This window comes from Botrytis byssoidea, assembly GCF_014898295.1.
Source record: "Botrytis byssoidea strain MUCL 94 chromosome Unknown BBYS_003, whole genome shotgun sequence".
Classification (NCBI taxonomy): domain Eukaryota; kingdom Fungi; phylum Ascomycota; class Leotiomycetes; order Helotiales; family Sclerotiniaceae; genus Botrytis; species Botrytis byssoidea.
Genome location: NW_024065844.1, coordinates 2,114,489 through 2,135,558, shown reverse-complemented (window position 1 = coordinate 2,135,558; position 21,070 = coordinate 2,114,489). Strand labels below are relative to the sequence as shown.

General features: G+C 43.0%; 6 protein-coding genes across 6 annotated transcripts; 2 read left to right on the top strand and 4 right to left on the bottom strand.

The window, feature by feature from the left end:
* Positions 1-555: 555 nt before the first annotated feature.
* Positions 556-2,705, bottom strand: EAE97_002056 (uncharacterized protein; the record flags this gene model as incomplete). The annotated part of the gene is made up of 3 exons (XM_038872567.1): positions 556-1,364; positions 1,391-2,203; positions 2,276-2,705. 3 exons carry the CDS (start codon positions 2,703-2,705, stop codon positions 556-558), a joined length of 2,052 nt encoding a protein of 683 aa, XP_038737125.1.
* Positions 2,706-4,264: 1,559 nt separating this feature from the next.
* EAE97_002055 (uncharacterized protein) lies at positions 4,265-5,078 on the top strand (the record flags this gene model as incomplete). The annotated part of the gene is made up of 3 exons (XM_038872566.1): positions 4,265-4,320; positions 4,599-4,771; positions 4,828-5,078. The coding sequence occupies 3 exons, from the start codon at positions 4,265-4,267 to the stop codon at positions 5,076-5,078; spliced, it is 480 nt and encodes a 159-aa protein (XP_038737124.1).
* Positions 5,079-5,626: 548 nt separating this feature from the next.
* Positions 5,627-5,926, bottom strand: EAE97_002054 (uncharacterized protein; the record flags this gene model as incomplete). Its single annotated transcript, XM_038872565.1, has 1 exon — positions 5,627-5,926. The coding sequence occupies one exon, from the start codon at positions 5,924-5,926 to the stop codon at positions 5,627-5,629; it is 300 nt and encodes a 99-aa protein (XP_038737123.1).
* Positions 5,927-7,398: 1,472 nt separating this feature from the next.
* On the bottom strand, positions 7,399-8,865 carry EAE97_002053 (uncharacterized protein; the record flags this gene model as incomplete). The annotated part of the gene is made up of 1 exon (XM_038872564.1): positions 7,399-8,865. The coding sequence occupies one exon, from the start codon at positions 8,863-8,865 to the stop codon at positions 7,399-7,401; it is 1,467 nt and encodes a 488-aa protein (XP_038737122.1).
* Positions 8,866-9,324: 459 nt separating this feature from the next.
* Positions 9,325-10,078, top strand: EAE97_002052 (uncharacterized protein; the record flags this gene model as incomplete). The annotated part of the gene is made up of 3 exons (XM_038872563.1): positions 9,325-9,375; positions 9,554-9,697; positions 9,806-10,078. 3 exons carry the CDS (start codon positions 9,325-9,327, stop codon positions 10,076-10,078), a joined length of 468 nt encoding a protein of 155 aa, XP_038737121.1.
* A 6,366-nt stretch (positions 10,079-16,444) lies between these two features.
* Positions 16,445-21,068, bottom strand: EAE97_002051 (uncharacterized protein). The gene is made up of 7 exons (XM_038872562.1): positions 20,522-21,068; positions 20,383-20,441; positions 19,494-20,297; positions 18,268-19,440; positions 17,931-18,174; positions 17,773-17,881; positions 16,445-17,716 (listed from the first exon to the last, which is right to left on the bottom strand). The coding sequence occupies exons 1-7, from the start codon at positions 20,559-20,561 to the stop codon at positions 17,530-17,532; spliced, it is 2,616 nt and encodes an 871-aa protein (XP_038737120.1). The 5' UTR covers positions 20,562-21,068; the 3' UTR covers positions 16,445-17,529.
* Positions 21,069-21,070: the final 2 nt, after the last annotated feature.

Sequence of the window (21,070 nt, the reverse complement as noted above, 5' to 3'; positions counted from 1 at the left end):
ATTCTAAAGCAACGGTAAATGTATCACTCTACGATGAGATAATGATGGAGGATTTCTTATTTGCTAAGTCAGACTACCCTGACTCCATAGGTGTAGGCCCCAAAGAGAACCTCCGAGCCCGCATTCTATGAGCATAAGAAATATCGTTTCACGAGGAACCGACATTATCTTTCCAACTCGCATGCAATATACTCAATACTGAATGCCTGATCCATCATTTTGTCCATTTTGACTCAGCTATTCAGGGAATGTTGGAAAAACATTTCTACTAGTCCTGCATAAACCACATATCCTCTTTATGACCTCCCATACGATAAAGTAATATTGTCTCCCAGAGCTTCACAATTGCCTAATACCGGTACTTGAGATATGTGGAAGATTTGACACTAGCAATTACATTTACTTGGTATTACATACTCAAAGGTTATCCATCTCCATTAATGGTAACAAAATCTCTGCTCAAAGTCTGCTCAAAATCTGCCATTAACAATACCGTCCGAATATTGCCCACTCCCACTCCCACGCCAAGCCGCCGTTAAAACCCTTGCACTCTCATCAGATAGCCTTGAAAGATTGTTCATTCCATCCATAAACCCTCTTCAATCGATTAGTAAACATGACCAACTTCCATCCTTCAATCTCCGACTTGTGGGGTCGGTGAAAAGTGATGGACTTCTCGTGGCCCACATCCTTTTTTGCTGGAGAGAAAGTGTATACCCATCCGAATTTTGGAATGACAGAGAACCCCAAATCGACCATTGCAGTTTCAAATGAAATCCAGCTGACTGAACCACGGGCTTCAGATTTGGCGAACATGGTGGAGAAGACCTGCGCCGTGTTTTTGTTAGCTTTGAATATCCGAGGCAACTCCTCGGTTCCTGCTTGTGTAGATTCAGTATCATCTTGGGTAAGATCATAAGGAGAGACATTGGTGGGTCGAGTCTTGTCCTTTTGTCTTCGTTGCTGAATGAGGATATCTGGACCCATAGTCTCGTAGGCGGGGTCTTCAAAACTTTTGGGAGGCTTCTTCCCAATCTGTGCCACTCTGTCTTTCTGCTGATTATAGTGAGCTTGAACCTGAGAAACGCAATCGTCAACAAGATCCTGGTACAGAAATCCTGTTCTCGTGCCCAAACGTTCCGCTGTAAATTGATCAAGGACATCAATAGCGCCTTCGATCATTCCCGGCTCGAGAAGGTTTTCCATGGGTACTGCAAATTTCAAAAGATCAACCTCATGCTTTAATGGTTCAAGCTCGCCTAACAAGTTCTTGAGTCTTGATACGTATATCGGTCCTCTTCTAGCATTTTTTTCTGGCAGAGTAACAGTTGCAGAAAGAATTTCAACAAATCTGACGATGACCGCTAGGTCATCAAAGCGTCCACAACACCATCATGCATTTCGGATAGCTCGATGGGGTGAAGACGATAAAGATCTTCTAGTTTCTTGACCCAAGGAAGTGCGTTGGTGACGTCAATTCGAGGGGAGCAGAGACGGAGCACGTAAGAAAGTTGTGGGTTCTCCCCAGTTAGAAGCTCTGGATCTTGCTTGAGTAATACTCGTGCAGATCCATTATCGTACTTTCCCGAGACGCGTTTGAAGTACTTTTTACCTGTTCCCAAGGCTGCGTAGCGTTTAAAGACTTTCTGTGCCCTGAAGAACTCGAGATGAGCTACGTTTGATGCTTTCTGAAGCAAAATTGTACTGGCAATTTTATCGTCAGGCTTCTTTGCTAGAAGTTGAAGAAGGCGATGTATGTGATCCCAGATTGCGACTCCAGTTGCCATGTTGTGTATCAACTCGAAGATAGAAGTATTGATGTGCTTATCGGCCAGCCAGGGGAGAATTCGTCCCTTCTCATCAGGTATAAGTTCCGGTCGACTGAAGTACCAGCCGTTGACCATATGTTGAAGAATAAATGATTCAGAGCAACAGAAGACCAGATAATCGCTCACGGCGGTTTTTTGGTCGAGTGAGTTGTTGATTATGTCGTCTAGCGAAAGCTTCTCTTGACAGTCAACGATGGAAAGGCTTGAAAGAGCAGAAATAACTGCCTTATTTGACTTTTTGGGCTGTGGTTTCGTAGATTTGGTAGCAGGTTCGGCATCCAGAATGCCCGCAACTAATGTATTCAGGTGTATCAAGGTATGCAGTTGTCTGTTGAGAACCAATTCGTCAGCCTCTCGAGAAACAACAGTTCTCCCTTTAATTTAAGAGGCAATTTTAGTTATGATTTCGCGGTAATTAGCAGCAGTGGTTGCTTTGAATGACTGACCATAGGTCTCTTCGTCGTAAGAACCAGTGAAACAGTGCTTGAAGCTATGAGTATGGCGAAGATTCTTATCGCGCATATTCTCCAAGACGAACATACAATCTCCTGGTCCATCATGAATACCCACTCTATATTGATGCAGGAGAGATGTTGTAGCTCGGTGTCTCAGATGATCAAGTAGATATTGAGGTTCCGTAGTTATGTCATGCAGATTCATTTCGGGGACGAACTTCGAACGGGCTCCTACTGATTGGTCTTTTGAGTGCTTCAAATATCTGTCTTCTACAACACTAACTTTAAAAACATTCACTCGTTGACTCTGATCAAAGCTTCGCCAAATCCGTTCGATTTTCGGTCCATGCAGCTTGAACTTTCTTGCAAGATCTGCATGCTGATTCTTGGTGACTTGAGCGTGGTCTGCCTCACTTTCCATGGTCGGAGATGCGAGAAAGCTCGGTTTCAGGTGGCTGATTGTCGAAATTGAAGTCGAAGAACAGAAATAGGTTACTTCCTTGTGTTTGTATGTAGTATGAGGTATGGGACAATTGTACATTTAGCAATTTCTCCAAATAGGGGAGGCACCATATTAGTGGCAGGAGTGATTTGATTGTACTGCACCCGTTTAGGAGATTCTATAAATTGACGGGAAATGACGAGGTATAATTAGCAAAAAAACTTCTAGTAAATCCAAGAAACATCTAGGAAGTTACAGCGAATACTCAAGACAAAGAACTCACAAGATAAACTTTTGTGCTTTCGAGGACGAATCACGAACCTATCCTCAATGAGATTTCAGAAGTACTCGAAGCAACTTCGTCTTACCGTAATTATTCATCAAGCTCAGGCGCATATTTGGTTATCCCTTCATGAGATTCAAGCCATGCCTCTTCCCTACTATATGTGATGGGTGATGGGCTCCGGAGCATCTACATCTGTGTTGTTGCAATACCAATTTGTTTGATTCGAAGCATTCCTGAGACTCAATTTGCTCGTAGGGTCGCCGAACAAAAAACTAAGACCCCATGGATGACTGAATGAGGAAAGAGCCAAGCAGGTTGGCTACCTACAGAGTTCGACCCAAAAATGGGTGATCGTGAGACTTCCTCACGTGAACTTTGTAATACTAACACGTGATCGTCCCGTGCGCACCAGCTGCCTTTGTATGATCCGCCTCAAGTTTAAGGTAGAAGCAGGAGGGCAACGCAATGTGCTTAATGCTGAGAATGCATATAGAAGATTATGTATATGAGGTACATATGAGTTCTCAATGTCTCGCTTCCATTGTGGGAAGAGAGGAAAAAAGGGTGGTAATGAATTACCTCAGAGCAATCATATATAGAATGATACCTATTGACTTATCTGTTCATCTGCCGATTTTGTGTCAAAGGATAGATAGCAAAGACTTCTTCGAGAACCACTATATGTTTACTATACCTTTCTTGGCGTATAAGAGTACTCACCACCTATACGAATGTCCTAGACTGTAATGTCTTACCGTTTCTAGTATTAAGTAGTCATAGACCGGTCTGATAGGCAATATGTGAAAATGCCATGACTTCACTCTACACAACAGATCGAGACTGCAAGTTCCTTTTCCTCGCACACAGTTATCCACCATCTCCTCCTCTTCATTTGCATTGGATTGAATGTCGTTATTGTCGTGAATTGCATGTTAGATTGTTAATTTTGGCTGATGATTGACGAGGCTATAGAATTTCCCCACACAAATGCTCGCTTAAAAATGGAAATTCTTGGCACACACAATGAGCGCTGAGGTCCTTCAACACACGACGACGAGTTTGATTACATAGGAAAGTCAAATCTTTACAACTGTACGTATAACATCAAAAATACATCCGATCGACGCGAAACTTTCTGCCGGACAGATACCTCGAAGTTTTGACTGACAATTTTTACTCGCCACAGAACAACCTCCACTTCCTCGTTTAATACTTCCCCTCAATTCTCGACGAAGGTCAAACTATAGCAATCATGGATATGGAAAAGTTGAAGAGAATGCAGGCCAGAGGTGGTGTCAGAACTGGTGAGTTTAACTCCGGCGGATACCGCAGAGGACGCGAATAGCAGAAAGATTGAAGAGCTTGGGATGGGAATTTTTGAAGGATGGAGGGGTTGGAATGCCAGCTGGCTGTGCCATACAATTCTTACCGGTATTTGAACGATTAGAAGCTAACATGTGGCCGAAGGGTATGTGATAGAATCCTCGTCCTTATGCGATTCATAATTTACGAACGCGATTTCCGAGCTGCACGACTCTGAGGAAAGCGCATAGCGGGGTAGCATCGGTATGCTAACAGATACATAGTGGAAAGGGTACACCAAGAAGAAAGGTTAAGAATGTTCACAAGAGCACCGGAATGGACGACAAGAAGTTACAGACCTCCCTCAAGAAGCTTAACGTCCAACCTATCCAAGCTATCGAGGAGGTAAACATGTTCAAGTCCGACGGAAATGTTATCCACTTCGCTGCACCAAAGGGTACTTCCACCTCACAACACGAGCTCCTGGAATTACACTAACCTTTCATTGATTAGTTCACGCTGCTGTTCCATCCAACACCTTCGCCATCTACGGTAACGGCGAAGACAAGGAGCTCACCGAGCTCGTCCCAGGTATCCTCAACCAACTCGGCCCAGATTCCCTTGCTTCCCTCCGCAAGCTTGCCGAGAGCTACCAATCCATGCAAAAGGCCGAGGGTGGTGAAGACAAGAAGGACGATGATGAGGATGATGATGATATCCCAGATTTGGTCGAGGGTGAGAACTTTGAGGACAAGGTCGAATAAATTTCCCGCACGCAAGGCAAAGTCGATTAGGAATGATATTAGAGGACTGGTGACAGCATTGATATGGGAATGATCATAATCCTCTCTTTGGCTATGTTATGGCATCTCGCTGCATGAATATAAAGTTTCAGGTAGTCCGAAGGTTACTTAGCTGTACAAAATCATACTACACATTAAGTCCTTCTATATTACAATATCTTCCTTGTGGGACCAAAAGCGTCAAGATTCTAGCGTATTCATTTGATAAATGACAGAATCTCACTTTTCCTTCGGGTCAAAAAATCACATCCAGACGACTCAACGGAGTAGGCACTTGTGGTTCTGAATAGGTGATACTTTACAATCTTTGGTGTTTCTTCAAGGTACCTGAGTTACCTTCTGAGCCGTGCGACGCTATTTCAAGGAAACGATCATCAAATTTCTCTCATATTACCATGCAGAAACTTGTGGTTGTAAAATCAACAAGATCCCATTTGATTTTAGCTAATAATCTGCGCCAGCAATGACTGAATAGTGCCCCTTTTCAATACCTTCTAAGTCTCTCCTGCTTAGTCTACGCTCTTCACATTTTCACTTGCTTCATTGCTCCTGTCCTCTTTTCTCATCTCCCCATTCTTCTGATCGCCACTTTGAGTTTTGACATGTTCAGATCCATCTGATACCTTGCTACTCGCTTCCGCGATCCTTGTCGTCGTCGGACCCGGACTATCACCTACTTGAACCAGTATTATATCTGCCGGATCTTGTTCCGTCTTCTTCCCTCCCTCTTTCTTTCTATTTTTCTTAACTCTGGCTCCAAGGCTCAACTCATCTATCCTCTCCTGCCAGGTCGTTTCTCTCCTTCCCATGTTGCCCAATTCTTCTTTTTCTCTCGATTCGCCATCTTTCTCTCGCTCATCTCCGATCACCACATTCTATAAAAATACCTTTATCAACTTCTGAATCGCTCTTTATGATGCCTCAGCAAACTCAGCAGGAATCCTCATACAGAGTAGCTAGTAAGTGCATGAGTCCCCTTCTCGTGTCTTATTTCCAAAGTTGTGATTGAACGGCATGCCACCAGGAAGTGAAGACTATTTCTCTTTCTCTTTCAGGACCTCGGATAGCTTGTCATTGTTAAATTCGTTTGGGGTAATTAAAACAAAGCGAAAGATAAAAAGGCTTCGAAAGTGTTTGGAGAATTGATTTTGGAAAATTATTGAAACAATAAGAATGCAAAATGGGTCTGATGATTATCAATGAGACACAATTTTTGAGTATCGAAACTATACAGATTAAACGACGCGCAGAAAGATGAACATCTTGGATTCGAAGGGCAAGAAACTTTAGATGGTGAAGATAGTATTTGCTGTGACTGTTTGCACTGGCTTTTGGTTGAGTTGGGCCAATACACGTGATAGATAGGTGTCTTAAATTGAATGACTCCCTTCGTTTGGCCCGTACAAATGAGGTGTTGCTTCCTCGGCTAGAGTGGAAAAGATGTTATATGAGGGTGGTGTATCCCGTCCATTTCTGGGTACGAGCAAGGGTCTGCATTCTCTGTCGTAGACGATATCTCCACTACTGCAGGATCATGAAGTTAGTATTGACTAGGTATCAAGAACAGAATCTGAAGGAAAACTAGAACAGTGGGTTCTTGGTGCTATGTAGGGAAGCAGAAAGAGTATGTAGGATACAACACAGAGGTAGAAAGTTATGTTCAAAATTGTAATCAGGCAGTAAAGACCAAAGAATTGGTGAATTATTCAATAATAACGACACCGATGAAAGATGGTGGGGTTTGATACGTTAGTATTGATTTCGATAGGGAAGATGAGACAATTTCGATGCAGCCAAAAACCCAGCGTCCCCCATTTCCTATTATTCCAATCCGAGTCTTTCACCCGTACGCATTCCTCCATATTTCACCTCCACCTCGCAACCTTCGTACTTTACGACATTCACGAGATTGATTTTGGAGATGTGAGCATACATATATCAGCATCTCATGGCGTTCCTCGGAACGATAGAATGACCTCATAATTAGCGAGCAATTATAAGAACTTTGGAAATAGGGCCACATTTGTTACGCATATGGCAGGACCTTGTCACCCGTGGCATTTTCGGTTTCAGGACGAAGGGCCAGGATGTAGGGGCATATGTAACAGCATTTCCAGGGATGGTGAGATGACGTTGGGTCCCTCTGAGTATTCTCAAGAGAAAAATGATGTCACATATCAACGGCATCTTTTGTTGTACTTTCGATGTGTTACTTGAAGTCCGTCTGTGTGTGGTGTGCTGCTTGGAAGGATTGATGTGTAATAAATGTCATAAATGACCGTCAATGATTCTTTGCCTTTCCCGTCACCAACTTTAATGCGTTCTCCTTCCAGCCTGCGGCTCCGCCATTTACCTCAACAAACTCTCGTACGTCGACATTTTCGTAATTTAGTTTTCGTCTTCGTCCGATTAGAGCCGCATTTCTTGTACTCGGTATTCGTAGCCATTCCTTTTCCACTTCCCATCCACATCCTTCAGCGAGACCCGCGACCCATGCAACAAGAGAAGCGTATGCCGAGGGTGTACCTCCAGATCCTTTGGGTGGTGGCGCCCGACATCTTGCACCACTGAGAGCATGACTACAACATGGAATCATCATAAATGGTGATTGAGAAATGTTCGCAAGGATAGGTGTCCATGGAGTTAGCTCATCAGCGTGATTTGAGATGATGAATGTTCCTTTAGGGAAATTTCCGTCATGGACATCAGGTCCCGAGGTTTCATTTTCATTTGACTCTGAATATAGAATTGAAGGTATCAGAACAAGTTCTTGTAACTTCTCTCGTGTTTTTGGCCCGAACACACTCCATGATTTCCTTTCTCTTGCATCAAATCCCCATCCTTTGTAACCTTCCTCGGATAAAATATGAACAAGAAGTCCATTTCCACATCCAATGTCAACATAACCTGGAAATTCGGTATCTTTATAAGTATCGGCCCAAAGTTCAATGAGAAACGCTGCAATGTTCAGATCTTCGAAAACATGCTTTTCAGGATCTGTGGCTTCAGCCCAATTCTCAATCAAAGTCTTTGCATATTTGGCCTTGAGACGAGCATAAGTATTCTGAACAGTAGCTTGGGGTATGATAGTGTCATGATGGACTTTTTTGACATATCCTGCAGCAGTTCCTTGCCCGTGCTTGTATAGAGCAGCTAGTAGATGTTCAGCTGTTCTTTCAAGTTTCTGAGTACGAGGTTCGGAGTCGAAGAATGCATAGTGTATTGCAATATTTGCATCCTGTGTGACAGGATTGAATGTGTGCTGGAAAGCAATTCCGTAAACTCCAGGGTGATAAAATGGCGATTCATCAGGTGATGATATATGAGGGAGATAAATAACCAGAGATTGAACTTCCCCTGTATCTGTAGTATTCGCATAGAAAAGACACGTTTGATCGAGTGGCTTATCTTTTAGAATGTTCCTGGGTATCATAGTTCTTACCATCACTTTCTGTAGAGTATAGTTGCGGAACTGAACAATCCTCGCAGGAATTGAAGCATCATTTTGGAAATTTTCATTGAATGGCTGCTCTAAAGAGATATCGGCTCGAAATAGATGGTTGGAATTGATATTTGGATTTCGAATTAAATTCAGCATGACTTGCGAAAAGATCTCCGGTGGAAATGAACATTTATGCTGAAATAAAGGTGTCCAGCAATGACTACTTTCCTGAGTAATACCTTCAAGTCTTTCCGAGGACCCAGGAGGGTAAGGCTCGGGAGTAAACGGGACCTTCACGAGAGTCATGGTCGCCGTTGATGATGGACTTGTAACTTATGAACGGAAAGGTTGGACCTTCTTAATAGCGCGAGGATGTGGATGATTGAGGTAGGTCACGTGATATTGATATATTGAGTTTCGAGTTGCTATACCTTTATGTAGTGGACAGAACACTTTAACGGAGGATATGAAATTGCAAGAGTCCTCATACTTTCTATCCCTTGTCCTAAAATTGGGTTGAATTTGCATGAAGTCAAGATAAACGTCTTCAAAAAGCAAGGCTGTCAATAATGTCGAGGCTGCGGACAAGGCTCAGAGCAATTTCACTAGGGCCAAATTAGCGAGATCTTAGCGCTCGCACGCAAATCGCAAACCAAAAAATTAAGAGTCTAACGAATTCGGTATTTTGCGATCTTATTGAATTTCCTGCCCACGACTCCGCAGGAAACAGCAAACACACGACAACCACGCCAAACCGTCGACATCATGCGTACTTACGAAGATTCCTTCTCCGGAGCCAAGATCTACCCTGGAAAGGTACGAGTGTTGCCCCTTTGAATGATTATGGATTGTGGTCGACAAATGGATGATTGGATTGAAAGGGGAGGAAGGCAAATTGTTGGGCTACGACTGTGCAGATTTGGGAATTATATCAAAGGCGCATAAGGATTGCGTATCGAAGAATTCAATGCTAATTACTTTTGGAACTGTATAGGGCAAGCTCTACATCCGTGGAGACTCCAAGATCTTCCGTTTCCAAAACGGTAAATCCGAATCTTTGTTCTTGCAACGCAAGAACCCTCGCCGAATTGCATGGACCGTCCTCTTCAGAAGACAACACAAGAAGGGTGTCTCTGAGGTACGATATTTCAATCTACTCCGCGACTTAATTCACATAGAGATGGAATACATGACATCATGGGATATTCGGGAGAAGAAAAATACTGATGCAGTTTTCACCATATAGGAAGTCGCCAAGAAGCGTTCCCGCAAGACCGTCAAGTCCCAAAGAGCCATCGTCGGTGCTTCCCTCGATGTCATCAAGGAGCGAAGAAACCAGAGACCAGAAGCCAGATCCGCTGCTCGTGAGTCCGCCATCAAGGCCGCTAAGGAGAAGCGTGCCGCAGAGCAAGCCGCCAAGAAGGCCACAAAGGCAAAGACCAATGTCTCCACCCAATCGAAAGTCAGCAAGCAAGGTTCCAAGGGTAAGGCACCAAAGCCAATGAACACTAGCCGTTAAATGTTTTGTTCATGGTTGTCGCGGTGCAATGGAAGGGAAATTGGGTTGTTGTTGTTAACGAAATGAACGAATAATCTTCGAAAGTTTCGGGGAGATTTTTCAATCAAGCATGGATGAGCAAAATGGGCTTTCTGCGTGATCTTGATCAATAGCATTTACAATGACAAGACTGGTACAAACAACGATGGTAGGAAGGATATCCAACTTAGTGCAATGCGGTGCGATATTTGTGATGCATATGTACTCACATTCTGCCAAGTTTCAAAGCTTGGGAGATTCTTTTATGGACAAATGGAGTCATTTGGTTTTCTGGGCCTACGAAAGACCTAGCATTTTTATAATACTACCAGTTCCACCGGAAATGCATCGATCTGAGGGGATTCTTGATCGTGGTTTTCTTATTTCCCTTTTATTTCTCTTGTCACTAACAGTCACTATCCTCTGACTACTTTCTTCCTATATTGCTAAACACCAGAATCTCCACGCAAAGCTCGATTCCAGTCTTTCCGATCCGAAACATACAATATGCTCACAACCACATCAAGACATCCCCCATCAAACGGTCGCAGAGTTCCCTGGATATTGTGTTTCTCAATTACACTCTCCATTCATTCCCAGTTTTGACCATATCCCGCTTCATGACATAAGATGTTTAACATGTCCTTACCCAAAGAACCTAATTTCAGTGACGCCTTTTAATTCATTTCGTTCACACTCCATTCCCACTTCCCTGGACTTTGTATCCCATATCATTAATCGATGTTGCCTTTCACAAAAGATGTCATGAATAGTTAGATTAAGTTTTCTTTGCTGTGTTTATGCTGCTCGTTCAGTTGTTCTAGGCTAGGTGTGTGAAGTAGAGGAGCACATGAAGGCTGTATTTGGGAGCATCGGTGGGTGGTATTTAGGGTAATGGAATAGCAAAACGGTGGTAAGTATCAGCGCCAGTTTCTAGACTATCTTTTTCGCAACGCTTTTTGATTACACAGCTCGGGGTATCTCCTGAAGGGCCTCGGTGAATTGAGGTTTGGAATTTGGAATTTTGAGTTTGGGTCCAGGCTTGTTCGGCGTGTTTGTGTCACACATCTCAACAACATTCATTGGATGATTAGATGAATGTTCTATTACAAAATTCAACACATACCAGTTCCACAATCATCTTTCCCAAGTTCCTATGTTATCTCTGCCAGCAAAGATCTATCTAGAAAGGTAGCTCATGAAAAGGCATACTTGCTTGTGGCAGAAATCTTATTCTTGTGAGGATACGAGAAACCAGGAAGAAGTTCGATTGGGTGGTATGACTACTTTACTTTCACCTCATCTCCCCACCTTGCGCCTGCCAGCCCGAATAGTCTAATCTGGCCTAACTCTTCACTCAATTGCACAACGCGCATCGAGGATATAGATAGGTAGCTAGCTAGATAAAGAAGGAATCCATTTACATCAACCTCGAGACAAACTTATGATCTCGCTCAAAAGCCGAAGTGAGGTAAAATAAAAATAAAAAATCTAGAGAGCTTGCAACAGTTATCGACATGAGTCAAAAGACTTCCCATAAACTTTATGGAAATTCGAGACTAGATGCAGCCTAGCTATATACTTAGATCACCTAAAGAATTCATTGATATGTATTCGCGAGTTCAAACGATGAAGATATCTTGGTTGCCGGCTATATATGATGTACATGGCATTGGATCGATATACTTTATGATCAGTTTCGCAAGCATTGATACGCTCATATTTGTGATTAAACCATTTCTCCTTAGCTCTGATCCCTCCCTTAATTGTGGCTTTATAATGGTTGTTATTGGCTATTTATGTTTCGCTAAACTGACTAGTGTAATCAACCAAGTCGATGATTCCTCTTTGATCTCGTGGCATGAAGGCTGAAGGAGCTAGTTTTATACCAGATTTTAAGTATCCGAGGAGCTCCTTCTAATGTATCACCGTTATATTCGTCTTTCAACCATAGAACTAGAGTTTGAATAGCTTATGCCCAGTCCTTGGGGATCTTCTTAAATATCTGTTGGGCTAGACTAGACTAGACAATCCATGGTAAATGTATGCGTACCTGTTGTTACACTGTTTTGTTTCGATGTTTCGTTATTCTACGTATGCTTTGTGCTCTGTGCTAAATACAGACTCGATTTTGTAAAATCTCACTAAAAATAAAGTAAGGGGATTTTTTTGTGGCAATGACAATGAACATTCGCTTGTCTAAAATAAATGTGAAGGGGTTTTAATTTTGCGATTCAGAGACCAGAGTATATTTTTGAGATTCATAATGGTCGAATCTCTCCATATATGACTAGCTGGGAACGACAGGCTTCAAGCACTGCTTGGTTCAATTGAGGTTCGCTTCTATTTCCTGTGTTGGTTTGCGAAGGTGTTGGAGTAGTATTGTTCTATTGCCTTTATTTTCTTACGCCAGCTCACTCCTAAGTGTATCTGAATATAGTTCCGAGCTCGTACAGTCGCTGGATGGCCGAAATAGTGATGCTCAGATATGGCGTTTGAGAAGTCGAAAGGATTAAACCGACGAGCAACTTGTATAGAATTATCTGCGCTGTGTGCGTGATTCCTAATAATCCGCTCGCAATACGATGTTACTATCCCAGCACCTTGCACAAAAAGGTCAGTACAAATTCATTATGAAGTGAGTGGGCTGACAAAAGAGCCCCAAGAGGGGCTTTACTTAGCCTTGAAGACGACAATCATAATAGAGTGAATCGGAATGAAGAAATTTCAGTGAATATGTCTTTCGAAGGGGTGGGTGGTGTTTCCGGATGCAAATTGAGCTCAGCGTGTTCAATAATTCATTCTAACAAAAAATATCTTCATCTAAAACGAAATTCACCTGCATTAAACAGTTTATGAGCTTTGATCGTCTTGCGACTAAATTATTGGGACAGCACCCTTTTCTACAGAGCTTCCTCGACTTTCAACCATAAAGCAACCATCGACAACGAGGTCTTGACGATGAAGGAAACGATAGGCCGCGAATCTGTCCCTTCTGTGGCGCTCTCTTCCTCAAGCACTTCAACAATGCCTACTATGAGCTGGTGACCATGGAGGCTGTCTCGGAGAAGTGGAAAGCTTTGTGCCTTCTCCTGGTTCTTAGTATTGGTGTTACTGTCATACCTAGAATCATACTCCATACCAGGCATCCTCAGGTCTTTATTTGATAAAATGGTATTCTTGAAGCTCTTAGCTAAAGTAAAAATCTACAGGTCATCACCTTATCTGTCTCTAATGGTATACACAGTTGTATTTCTTTCCAAGTGAACAATTAATGTCAAAGGAAGTGTCAAATTGAAGTCTAGCGTAGTAATTTATCGCTAATCTACCTCCGTTTCATTTTTATACACTGTATAAAGTCGATGATAGCCTCAACCTTATAGTATACCTGTCCAATGTTGAAACTTCTCAAAATAAGGCCATCCGACGATATTAGCTATTGGACGCAGCCTGAGCTTGTAACAAGAACAATATTATACAATATATCACCTATCATCCATTAGATGCATACCATTGAGATTCTTTCTATACTTTCTTTATGTATCAAATATGTATATGTAAATTGTTAACCAGCTTTGAAGGCGTCATTTTACGATGCAAGACTGTATTCTTGACACTTGGAAGTCACAAAGACCTGACCGCAGTAACAAAATAAGGAATCAACTTTTCGCTATTCAAAGTGTCTCGAATAAGACTACCGGACGATATTCCCAACTGCTTTTGATCCAGAAAAAGGGAATTTAGATTTTCTCTGCTTAAGACGAAGAGAATAAAGAAAGACAAGTTGTTGTGTATACTTTACATACAAATTCTTTCTCAAACTCTCTTCTCTTCTTCCCTGGACTTCTAACATTCATCCACAAGCATTCTTTCCTGTTGCGTTGAAACACCTGCTAGACCTATATTGCCATTTAAAGACCTCTCAGAACCTTGAGCCAGTCTCCTAGTGCCACCATTATAGTGTTTGTGGGCATTCTGGCACGACAAGAAATCCAAGAATGCTCCTCATCGCCCTCCTCATCAGTGTCAAATATGCTAGAGGCCAACTACACTTTTTGCACGCAACTCGAAGATTAGGAGGAGCATTTTCAATGCCTTTCTATATTATTCAGATTCCGCTCGCCGTGGAAACACAGTCGTCGTACATGCCTTCCATGCGAGATGGAGACCACTACGCAAAAGCTGATTTCGAACAACACGCTAATTGTGACGGCCGACATGATCTTCTCTTGCTACTTTGACCTTGCTTTAAATAATTCCAGCGCCATTCTGGAGCGCCAATTTCGGGCACATCTATTTCCATGAGGCATTGGCTAGATTTCTGAGCAAAGCCGTCGCTGATATTTGTCCTCTTTTCTTCTTGTCTGCGACCCGGTGCTCACATTTTCCCCCGTCACATGACAGCGTATGTGCCGCTTCTTATAGAAAGCAAATCAGCTCTATAGACTCATGCCAAAGAATAGCGAGAAATTTCCAACTTTCCTACCGAGACTTAGTGACAGAGGTACTTCAAGACATTTACAGCTCCTATCATGACCAACTGCTCCAGTCCGTCGTCTACTGCATGAACGTAGGTGAATGACTTCTATCCAATGGCCACTGTATTAAACCTGAGCGAATGCGAAAGAGACCAGCTCCTTCAGTAGCGCTTATTTAATGCGTACTACCTATCTTTTATACAATGGCTAGCTCTTTGGGTAGAATACAATATTGACATTTAGGACCTACAGATCGTGGGTGCTGCGTCATCCGTATCCTTCTCAAACCAACATCTATCTTAGGTCTCAAATCTCAATAAATCCTAATTCACTCGGTGAAATGATTGACTCCCTTACCCTTGAACGCGTACGGTGTCTTACCCATCATATCTACCCAAGTCCCTTCCGGCAGCTGCAACCCCACTACTCTGCTAGTGATCAAACTCGTGAATTACCGCACGCATTCTGAGCTACCAACCCCAAAGAACAACACGCATTGTCGATTCTTTTCTCCAGAAAGCTTCAAGAATGGCAAATATATCTTTGTTATCCTTGTCATACTTTTTGCGAAACAAATGATGTCGTTTTCTTCCGTGGATGTATCTATGATCAGCAACGGTGACACGCGATGGTCGTCGATGAGCCTCATCTTTCGCAAATCTGTTTGGTACAAGCGATAGACAATAGAACTGCGAGCTTTGGTATTATCAAAGCTTTCGCCACGAAGAATTGACATGCTTTCGTGATTCCAGCTCAACAGGTCAAAAACACCGCATTAATCCTCGAACCTGACAATCTTACTCTACTAGCCCCTACAAAGCCATGCTTACAGACTATAGATGTACATACCGAGATTCCAAGCACAGCGCAGTTGTATACAGATCTGTCAACTTCAAAATCGTTCCACCACCAACATGACTTTCCCAACCGATAGCTTCGAATTCTACGGCCGACTTCTAAGTCTTGCTAGATTCGGGCAAAGGTGCAGAATTCAACTGCAAGCTTTCAGTTCTTGCACTTTTAAAATCCCGATATCCCACTTACATTTCTATATTCCCGAGACCAGGTCCCACGTATCTTCAGCTATATTGACCTCACGCTCGACATTTTGAACTTTTCCTAGGTATCCATCACCCTCGTATTTCTGACCCTGATGATGGGTAAACCTCTAGGAGGTAAATCTGAGTGCGCAGAGCTCACAGACGCATTAGGAGGAATATCAGTATCAGTTTATGTCTCTGTGGCGTTGATAAGTATTTAATTCTCCCAAGCTCTTCTGAGATTCCTCCATCACCTCCAACATAACTATCGTCTTGGTCTCCACAAACCACATTTGAATCCTGCTATGCAACCTAATCTCTAATAACACATGCACTGCTTTCTCACATATCTACCAGTTATCTAACGCCTGTCTGACTTGCCCCTTCTGCCCTAAGACTGTCAATTCAACGCTCCGACTCAAGGGGAGCCACCAAGCACCCCACTCTACCTTCTCCTATCAAAATTGACCATTTGAAACCCAAGCAAAGTTGCCATAAGTTGCAAAGGCGAGACAAGCTTAGCAGAAGAAGCAAGACTTGATGTAACATTTTTCATTGATTTGCTACGCAATGAAATCTCATAAGGATTGCGGATTGAATGTCAGGAATGGGGTGGTAGAGAATCCATTTACATACCAAGTCTCATATAATTACTGCTTCTTTGTCCTCGAAGCCACCGCCTCAGATCATCTTCCTCGTTTCAACACTAGCACAAGTGCTTCCGTTCACAATTCCACTTTCGAATACACGTCGATTACTATAACCTCTCACACTGAAGGGCTTCCCATGCGCAACTCATATGAACCAAAACCACGTAACACAATGCAACATCACAATCACAATCACAATTCAATTCACTATGAAATTATGGCAGACAAATCCATTCATGTCAAGTCGGCGACTTCGCCTTTCTGACCTAGGTATCTATCTATCTATTTCTTTCAGTTACGAGTTGTCAATCAAACCAACTCAACTTACTGACGATATAGCCATTGTTCGAATCACTTGATTCCCATCTCTTCCTCCACCATCCCATGTACCCAACCCCGGGCATGCCTTCTGCATTTGCTCTTATGATGATGGTCAAAAGTTCACCGCTAAGACAAAGGACCCAAATCGGTCGATCATTGCCAGAGCTTTACATGTTATAAACTCCTCCATCCTTCCACTCCCCATCCAGCCGTCACATTCGTTAATTGCGTCCGGCATCCACCCATTTCCATTACCCAACAATCCAACCGCCCATCCTCCTACCCACAATACAAGATTTTTCGGCGAAAGCAATTGATCCATCCCATGTACATCATACTTCTTCTTATCATCCATTCCATCATCAATATCGTCATCCATCAGAAACCTTAGAAATAAATCAAAAACCCGGCATGCATTCTTCGCTCAAAACCAGCAGAAAAGGCGCGACAGAAACGTGATGGTGTAAAGGGTATTGGCGCGAGATAAGGGGACAAAGTTATTCTGTTAGGAATAAGTGAATCTATTTGTACAGAGTAATGTGCTGATAGTGCTGTGGTGGTGATGTTGGTGCTGAACAAATGGAGTGTGCAAATCAAAGGCTCCTCGTTTATCATATCGAGTGATATGAGTTTCGGTTATCGTTAGAGGTAAGTATGACTATGGCAGAGGAACCATTCGATGATTGATGGACGAACGAATGGACAGACAGGTTCTGTGGATTCGACGCGATGTAAAAAATATGATGGAACAAACAGATCGACGTAGGCCGAGGACAATACCCCTCTGTAATGACCACACGTTGCAAAAAAAAAAAAAAAAAAAAAAATCATAAAAAAAAGAGTGAGGAACACATTCGTTGAGCTCTATCAAAAATTCATGCGCCGGTCCTAAGAACGGACATTAAAAGTGGTAAAAGGACGCGTTTGATCGTTTAGAGATTCGATCAAGTTTGAATGGTCCCTGAGCTACCACCTGTTTGGCGCTTAACTTGCTCACGAGCCCAACGTGCGGTATCGATGGTTCTGGTTTGGAACTCTCTGTTTGACTTGGTCTCCTTGATCATTGACATGACCCAGTCAGCACGGTAATACGAGGCATATTCTCCATTAGGGAAAGCATCGGCAAGATCACTAAGGTCGTTAGTACATGTGAGTTAAATAAAGGAAAAGTAGTTTTAAGCACATACCCAATGACACCCATAGCTGATCTCATGAGAGCATCACTTCGGTGTTGATCGACCCAAATGGTATTGAGAAGGCCAAAAATTGATTCAACGTAAGGGCGTAGCTGGTCATCTACATGGTATTAATTAAGTGGTTTCATAGTATGGATTCTATGACTTACTCTTGTTATCCATCTTCATAGCACCAATGATGCCACCCCAAGCATCCATGATACCTTCTCTCAACGAGATGACATAATCGAACATCTCATATGTTCCATCGGGGCTAGCTTGAACATTAGCAGCCTGTTGAAGAACCTGGGCAACAACAGACAAGTATGTCTCAAAGTGACCACCAATGGCACCTGCGATATCTCCAAAACATTGAAGGATTGCAGGCTTGAATTGGTTGGCGAGTGCTGTACTCTGTTTATTTGTTAGATTTGCTATTGCAGTGGGATGATTGGGGGATGGACGCCAATCTACGAGAGGCAAGACTTTTGATTCTTCAAAACATACCCTTAAATTGCTTAATAAATAGTTCATAAATGCGTCACAATATGGTTGGCATCGTGGGCCCATGGAGCGAGTGATATCACTGACGAGACCAATAGCCATGGAGCACAAACTTGGCTCTTCCTGGTTACCGAGAGCATTGTAAAGGAAGGGAGCAAAGTGTTCCATGTAATTGGCGAAACCTTCTTCGAGTGCATTGGCCAAACTGCTGACAGTGGCGAAAACCGCATCAGGCACAATCGATTTAGGTGTGGCTGCGGTGAGGATTTGAAGCAAGACAGTCATGATTCTATCAGCTTGAGGAGTGACCTCCTTCTCGAGACGTTGAATGATAGCCAACAAGACAGTGCACAAGCTGACTTGCATCTCCTCGAGAGTGATTCTGTCTTCAACACTGACTACTTGAGATTGAAGAGGAAGAGTGTTTTCCAATCTCTTGATGATGACCTCGGAGAGTTGACCAACGGATGGAAGACTATCGTTTGCAGCATTCATAACGAAGGTGTTAAGAACTTCATATGCAGCGGTTCTCAGAGCGTTGTCGGCGTCGGTTCTCTCAGTAACTTGAAGAAGTCTGGAGATACTCTCATTGAAGTGAGGAGAGATAGGGTTCTCCTGGCATCCAATATCTCCGGAGAAGCGTTCAGCAAGGTTCATCAATGCCCAACAGCATGAACCTGCCATTTTAGGACTGCTGATAAGACCTTCGAACAAGGATGCAATTAGCTTTGGTAAATGGTTGGTTGGATCGATAGCCTCTGAGCAAGCTTCAGTGATACGGCCAAGAGCATAAGCTGCCGAGTCCTTGACGTGAATAGATTTATCCTCCATCATGCTGATGATGACTGGAAGTGCTTGCTTGACAATTGGCTCGAGTGTCTTTTCATCCGGACCTTCCATGATGGCACCGAAGGCGGAGACAGCAGCATCACGATCATGCCAATCCTCTCCACGAAGCTTTTGTTCAACGAAGCTCAAAACTGGTTGAATGATCAAACCACCAACAGCTTGTGCATAAAGTTGTAAACACTGGTATGCGGCACGGGAGATGTTGTATTCATCATCAGCAGCATCCTCGTCTTGCTTGGTCAAAAGCATCAAGAGAACAGGTACAACCTCATTAGTTGCAACCTTGCTGAAATTGTAGAACGGACGCATCAAAGAGACCTCTTCAACCTATTCGTTTTGTCAGTAGCACTCTTTACTAAATTTTTGTGTCAAAATCTTACCTGAGCATTGTCATCTTCAATAGCGATTTCCTCTTCGCAAACTGTGCTCCAGAATTCAACGGCGAGCTTGGCCACATCTTCCTCTTCGCTTTTCATTCCCATGATTGTGAGACCGAAGAGAGCCTTCTCCATGTAGAAGCGCATCAAGTCATAATACAATGACATAATTCTGTTCAGACATCCAAAAGCTCCCTGTTGTATCCTAGAGTCGGTTGCTTGTGTGGCCTCGCAGATAACCTGCATAATGTAATTTCGCTCGCCTTCATTCTTGAAGTTGCTATCCACAAACTCCAATGAATTGCCAAGAGCATCAATAGCTGCTAGTCGTACTTCCAAATTTGCTTCTTCCTTTCGGGCACCTTGGACGACTGCTGTTAAGATAGCATTGGAATGTTGTACGAGACTCTGTCTCAATTCCGCATCTTGAGTCTCGCAAATGAATCCGAGAGTAGTCAAGGAAGCCTGCTTAAGATGATCGGTACCCTCTCCCACATTTCGCACCAAGGCGGGCATAAGCTCTGGCCATTGATCTCTAGGCAGTTCGATGGTTGCTATCGAGGATATAACTTGCGCAGCTGTTTGACCGGCTTGGTTGTTGTTTGAGGATAATGCTTGAAGGGTCAGGTCCTTCACACGCTTCCTAGTATCTGGGTCGACCTGTAGCCATTTATCTTGTAATTCTCGTTGCAGAGCATATTCGCGGGCTGTGAAGGCGTTCTTGAGGGCGATACCAGCAGCAGCTCGAATGGATCCCTGTGATTCTTCATTTGCCAACTGCTCTACGAGTGTGACAAGATATCCTGACTACATTGACGGAAGAAAAAGTCAGTAAAAAGAATGTCATAGAAGCTCATCGACAGTGCGGTCAAGGCTGTGTGGGGGAACTCACAAAGTTGGCTTCGGCAGCTTGGGTAAGCTGTTGTTCAGCAGCAATACGAGTAGCATTGTCTATTGATAGTTAATACCATAGAAGTTCAAGGTCTGTTCACCTTTGAGACAAATTTGGTGAATAGAGGGGAAGTACTGACCTGCCGCCAAGGAATTGAGCAAGACAGAACCAACGTCCATCTTTGCGATATTCCCGAGTTTTAAAGGGTATTTGTAGATGTTCGTATTATTGCAGAGGAGGTATTTCTATCTCTCTACAATATGCCTGGTTATTTGATGTGCGACAAGGTGGTTGAAGGAATTCAACTGGGGGGGGTTGTTGATCGCAGGTGGAATTTGCGGTTGTTGAAGAAAGCGACGTTGACTTGGGTGTAATATTGACAAGGCCGATTCTTTGCTAGATACCTAGACTCCAGAACTGTAGTCACTGGAACTGTCTAAAGAAGAAAGATTATAAAATTTGAAGGAGCTTAATAGCCTCTCTTTGGTCTTGTTTGTATTATTGAGTAAATGAATGTAAAGAATCAATAGTTCTTGTCAATAGAGAGAATTTTTTAAATGGTCTCTGGATTGTTTAGAAATTGATGTCCAAAGTCAACAAAGTCAAATTTCATACTTGATCATTAATGGAGCGGTGTCCCCGCCATGAGTTGTATAATTGGTTCGTTTAGATCTTTAATCAGCAATTC